The following is a 6,401-nucleotide window of genomic DNA, read 5'->3' as shown; positions in this document are numbered from 1 at the left end:
CTTGAGCAAACTTAATTATCACTTCTTAGTATCTTACTATATATATATATATATATCAATATTTGCTTAAGCTTGTTCTATATTTGTAAAGTCCCAAAAAATTATTCTCTATCTATACCATGCATGCAAAGTTGCCAAAGAGTACTATTCTGTCACCTTTGTTAACTACACACTTGTGATCACTTTGTAACATGCTATAAGTCTTTACGTAGTCGTTTCTCTCTCTCTCTCTCTCTCTCTCTCTCTCTCTCTCTCTCTCTCAACCACTTTCACTCTAATAATAATACTTTAACTAACTAACTATATATATATATATATCTAGCTATTGAATTATTAATTAAAGGAGGAGTAGTAGGAAGGACAAGAAGTATGTGAGGCACATGCAAAGGAAAGCTTTCTATCTCACAGTGCATCCGGCCGCCACCTTTTTCTCATTACGACAAGCCTAAAAAGGTGGCAAAAGCCAATAACTCCCCACCATCAATCTAAGCCAACATCTCATACACACATCCACCCTTTTATATATATATATATATATATATAATAATTCATTTATATTCATTAATTCCCTTCTTATTTATTATAACACCAACATCAACAAAATCTAGCTACTTAATTCTACTACTACAACCTACGTACAAAGTCTCATAATACTCAATAATAATAATGATGATGATGATGATGATGATGATCAGCACAACTAATATTATTGTTTCACATGGATTCATTGTTCTTGTCTCCTAAATGACCGGACTCTGGTCTTGTGAAACTCCAAAGATCATTCTCACCGGCGGATTGGTAATCATGATAAATAGTATCATCGAAGCCGGAAAGATGAGAAGCGAAAAGACGGTCAAGTGTTGCCCAATTATCGACACCAGCCGGCTCAGTGTTATACCCAGAACACATGCTAACAACTGCTTGAATACCATCCGGAGGAGGTGGGTAATCATCAGAGTGAGATGATGATGGGACGGATGTGGGGCTTTCAAGAGGAGGAAGCTTCATGAACTTGTCAAGTGGAAGGAGATACCTCAAGCTATTAGAGTTGTTGATGTTGTCCAAAGGGTTGTTTTCTTGTTTGCAAGACCTTCCCATGTAATGGAGGATTTGATCCAACGCTCCATCATTGTTGGAGTGTAGTATTTGGGTAGTCTTTGACTCATTAATGTTTTGGTTCTCAACCACTTTGTGATGGTTCTTCTTTTTGAACACTCTGCAAACTACCCATCCATCTTCTTGTCCTCCTCCTCCTATGTTTTGATCTCCCGTCATGCATGACACCTATATATATATATATATAACCCATTAATATTCAAAGATATTATTTATTATATTTCAATAAAGATTTTTAAAAAAAAAAGAACTTGAAAAGCTGATAGAGACGTACATTAGGAGAATTAGTATCAGGTTGATCATCAAGTCTATATTCATGCATAATCCAGTCAGACTTAAGACCATGTGGTGCCCGGCCTTTGTAGAAGACTAGAGTCTTGCGCATGCCAATACGTTTGAAGCTGGTGTATATCACCTTGTCACGCCCGGTTGCCTTCCAAAACCCAGCGGCCGTTGCTCGGTTAGTCCTAGTCCCAGTGGGGTACTTTTTATCCTTGTGACTAAAGAAGTACCAATCATTCTGTGGCGTTGTTGAACCTATCTTACACTTCTCTGTAAATCACCATATATATCATCTAATTCAGTTCATATATATATATAATACTTATAATATAAATGAAACGTATATATATATATATATGTATGTAACCTTGAATGTCCCAAGGCTCGAGTTTATTGAGATCAATATCATGGATGACATCCAAGTCAATCTTCTCGGAAGCGAGCTTCTTGCGGAGATAGTAGTTGAGGAGTTCTTCTTCGGTAGGGTGGAAGCGAAAGCCGGGAGGGACACGAGAGTGGCCATTGACAGTGATGCTCATGTCGACGGAGAATATATATATATATATGAAGAAGAGATCGATAATTAATTAATGAAGATGTGAAGATATATGGATGGTGTTGGGAGGAAGAAGAGGAAGGAGAGTTTGGTGTAAATATATAGGGAGAGGGTGGTGGATGGCAGAAAGGTTAGAAGAAAGAAATTATGGTATCATTCCCTCTTTTGCTTCTTTCTTTCTTTCTTTTCTTTTCTCTCTTGTTGTTGTTGTTGTTGTTGTTGTTGTTGTTGTTGGTGGTGTACTTAGTGGGGTTAGTTCTGCTGGAATAGGGAAGAGCCAACCACCTATGGTCCTTTTTTAGGGTTTTAACATAATAATAATAATAATAATAATAATAATAATAATAGTAAAACTGACACTGAGTGACCAGTGAGTGAGTGAGAAAGAGAGAATGCATTGCATTGCATTGCATGGTGGCCCCATGCAGTGAGACAGTGCCAAAATGTTCAATAAGGTTTGGAGATGACTTTATTAATTCTCAATATATAGACATATTTAATATTTTTATATATTATAAAGAAAGATCTACACTTGGGAATTAAAATATATATATATATATAAACAAAATAAAAATGGAAATGGATAATTGGTTGAGAAAAAGACTACATGATCATATATATAAAGAGAAAGAGAAAACGTATAATTAGTGGCCCCTTGCTGAGACTAGAGAGAGAGAGAGAGAGAGAGAGAGAGAGAGAGAGAGAGAGCAAATGAAGAAGAAGATTATGTAGTTTAGAAATAAAAAGAGAGTTTTTTTCTTTTTCTTTTTTTTCCTTTTTGGCAAAGGAGATGAGAGAGAGAGAGAGAGAGAGAGTTGAAACTTGGAAGTAATTATAGAGAAATATAGAGGCGAAAGGTAGCATCAAAAACTATGACACTAGACCTGAAAAATCTCAAAGAAAAGCACAAGATAAACTATCACCATGTCATGGCATAAGAGAATCTCACTTTTTGCTCCATCACTCACTCACTCACTCACTCACACATAAACACACACTATCTCTCTCTATCTTTATCTCTCATTTTTGTGTAACCACCGCAACAACAATTAAGTGCAACAACTACAACAGCAACATCAACCAGTAACAATAATAATAATAATAATAATAACAAGAAGAAGAAGAAGAAGAAGAAGAAGAAGAGGCAGAAGTAGAAAGAGATGAGATTCTAGAAAGATAGAAAGATAGAAAGGGTTGGGAGACAGGGAGCTGTCACAAGGCCCACAGGCAGTGGAAATTTTAGTATTGTGCTTGTAGGCCACATCAAAACCATAACGGAAGCACTTCAATTGACATTTACATTTATGTTCTTTTCTTATACCATATATATATATTTAATTAATCTCTATTAATTACTAGTATATCATGTAAATATATGTATCTTTAATTAGTAGAGACAAACAAACATTAATACTTAATGCATGGGTGTTTGACCAACTAATTAATTCTTGTCTTCAGTCTACTACTTACGTACGTGTAGAAAGAGATGTATTTGTTATGCATGCATGCATGCACGGATTCTGTCAATTTGGATTAATTTTGTGTGTATTAATTGTTAGATTTTAGACACACTGGGTTTAATGATTTTGTTTTTAATGTTGGTTACCAATAAACATTCTGTTTAAGTGGAAATATTTTGATATATATATATAATTAAAAATTTACAATAAATGGGTTTTTATGTACTTGTATAGATATGTCTTTTTGTATTAAATTATATTCATCGTTTGAAGATATTTTGTATTGTAATTATATATTTATTAATTTTAAATAAATCTGAATAAATCATTAATCATCAAAATAATAAAGAGTTTGGAAAATAGTGAACCCCCACCCCCAAAAAAAAAAACAAGAAGAAGAAGCACTTATCATTGCCACAGCATGAGAAGCTTCTTATAGCACGATGATCAATATTAATGATTACGATAATTATTAAATTATTTTTAATTGGATTGTCGATCAAAATATTAGGTATCCCATATGTCATCTTGAATTAATTAATTTTTATTTTGTATTATAGATCTCTAATCACAGATTTAAAATTAAAAGTTTTTACATTAAAAAAAAAACAAACAAAGAACTACAAAGGGATATATATATCTCCATACAAATTAATAAAATCTTACTCAACTTTCACCGTGATCATTATCCATCATCATGAATATCAAATTTCTATATTTACCATGTCAAAAAAAAAAAAAAAATCTATATTTTACTTGCTTCATGATTGAAACATCTGTTGATTTTTTTAACGGAATGGATGTAAAAATGTCAAAAAAGATGGGCTAGAATATATATATAGCACATAGGGCAACCATGCATGCATATTAGTGGCATATAAGTATATAACCATATTGTGTTACATCAATCAAACTACTTGGATTATTATGCCGACTATCTATATTTTAATCTATAAATCAATTATAAAAAGCAAATATTCATTCTATCAATTTTGTGATCTACTTAAATCTAGTACAGTACTAACATTAACTTGTTGTCCTCTTAAAACACAGAAGAAAAAAAAAACTCATCCAAGATCTTCATTTTATCCCTTAATTAATCTTTTCTAAATTTATTACATCTTTAATTTATTTTAAAGAATTAAGAATAGTATCTTACTAGTATAACTACCCTAAAATATTTAATATATCTAAGGTCTGTTTAATTTGTCTTACAAACTATGTTCTTATAGCTTGAGGTTTCCAAAATGCACGCAACCAAATTGAAAAACACAAAACTACAAACTTATTTAAACATAAAGTGATTCACAAAGTCATATTATTTAATCTTATTTTGAAGTTCATTTGAATTATCTACTCCTTTTGTCTTACACACAAATAAACTCTTATAGATATATATATATAGTGTTTACTATATATGTATATATGTATGTATGTACATATATATATATCCTTAATCTAAAGGAAGAATAATACAAATATCAAATATGAGAACATTAGACTCACTGAGTTTAATGAAAACAGTATTCTCTTCCACATACACAAGAGCAAGAGAGTTATATTAGCTTGAATGATAGAGTTTATTTCATATATATGATATAAAATGGCACTATATACCATATACTATATTATTCCATCGGTTTAATTTCCCATTAATAAGGTCTTGCTTATCCTTGTACTCTATTTTGAGAGAGAGAGAGAGAGAAAAAAATTAAAGTGGGGGTGGGGGGCGGTGAGATTCTTTAGGAGTGTGTGGTGGCTAATAATAATGTGGAATGAGGCATTGATTTCCATTGATAATGATGTTGTAATAGACTCACCACCAACTCTTTTTCATCTTTCTTTTCACATCAAAACACTCACATCCAGTAATCCATTTCACTACACTAACATGAACTAATTCCGTTATACCAACCCCCCTCACATAAGTATATATATATATATATATATATGTTATTTGATCATGCACATTATTTGGATTAATTAATTAATATTGGTGTGATCGAAGTTAAATAATTATTAACCATGCATGCATGTATATATATATATATATATATGTTTGTCATCCAATGAACTTTATCCACCTGTACTCATGGTTGTCGTCAACCACACGTGAAGCTTAGCTCAGCAACTAGTGATGCTTCTTTACTTGATTTTTACTTTCTATATATCATGAGAGAGCTAAGCGCACTTGTTTGTTTTCTTTTTCTGATTCGATCTGTGTGTGTGTGTGTGTGTGTTATGTGTGTGTTTGGATATTAATCAAACTGAACATAATTGTTGTTTAGGAAACTATAATTAGTATATATATATATATATTGATCAAGAAGTACTATGGCGTCATTTAGACATGTACATGAATCATCATTTTACTATAGCTTAGCTATATTTTAGTTTAATGAAGATATATGTGTGTGTATATATATATATATCTCTGATTGATAAACCATATATCTAATGTTAATTGAACAAATTAATATTTAGTATAAACACTAGAGATAAATAACACACTGATATATACCAAAACCTGATCAACAAATAGGAAGTCGAAGATGAGCATAACAAAGGAAATTAATTTGTTGAGTTAATGTGTATGAAGAGTCTAATTGTTTTGAAAATTCCAAAATAAATATCATGAGCATATATTAGATTTTTTTTCAATAAGAGAGTATACAAATTAAGATTATTCTCACCATTAGTTAATCAACTATATATCCCGATAAATCTTTTCTTTGATTGATTTTGTTTTCAATATACAATTTTTGGCATATATTTTCATATGATTCAATAGTGATAGTCTAGTAACTAATTAATTAGAATTGCTAGGAAGTCAAAGATCAACATAGCAAAGGGAATTAATTGAAGATACAAAGAATATTAAAGTGTTTTTGGATATATATATATATATATATATATTATGTGAGTAAGAGTGTATAAACATTTTAATTAGGTGCAAATTAAGAGAACATAGTATTTAATTTTTGCTT

General features: G+C 31.2%; 1 protein-coding gene across 1 annotated transcript; it reads right to left on the bottom strand.

Annotated features, from left to right (window-relative positions):
• Nucleotides 1–548: 548 nt before the first annotated feature.
• Nucleotides 549–2,100, bottom strand: LOC120272013 (NAC domain-containing protein 43-like). The gene is made up of 3 exons (XM_039278716.1): nucleotides 1,766–2,100; nucleotides 1,391–1,668; nucleotides 549–1,284 (listed from the first exon to the last, which is right to left on the bottom strand). Exons 1-3 carry the CDS (start codon nucleotides 1,935–1,937, stop codon nucleotides 715–717), a joined length of 1,020 nt encoding a protein of 339 aa, XP_039134650.1. The 5' UTR covers nucleotides 1,938–2,100; the 3' UTR covers nucleotides 549–714.
• Nucleotides 2,101–6,401: the final 4,301 nt, after the last annotated feature.

This window comes from Dioscorea cayenensis, chromosome 11 (assembly GCF_009730915.1).
Source record: "Dioscorea cayenensis subsp. rotundata cultivar TDr96_F1 chromosome 11, TDr96_F1_v2_PseudoChromosome.rev07_lg8_w22 25.fasta, whole genome shotgun sequence".
In the NCBI taxonomy this organism is placed as follows: domain Eukaryota; kingdom Viridiplantae; phylum Streptophyta; class Magnoliopsida; order Dioscoreales; family Dioscoreaceae; genus Dioscorea; species Dioscorea cayenensis.
Note: the sequence above shows the minus strand (reverse complement) of the source record. Positions and strands in the feature narration are given on the sequence as shown.

Bases quoted from the DNA above. Each gene is read 5' to 3' on its own strand.
- LOC120272013 (XM_039278716.1), bottom strand. From the start codon at position 1,937: ATGAGCATCACTGTCAATGGCCACTCTCGTGTCCCTCCCGGCTTTCGC. The intron at 1,669-1,765 runs GTTACATACATA...GGTGATTTACAG, and splicing joins CGAGCCTTGGGACATTCAAG to AGAAGTGTAAGATAGGTTCA. The intron at 1,285-1,390 runs GTACGTCTCTAT...ATATATATATAG, and splicing joins CTGATACTAATTCTCCTAAT to GTGTCATGCATGACGGGAGA.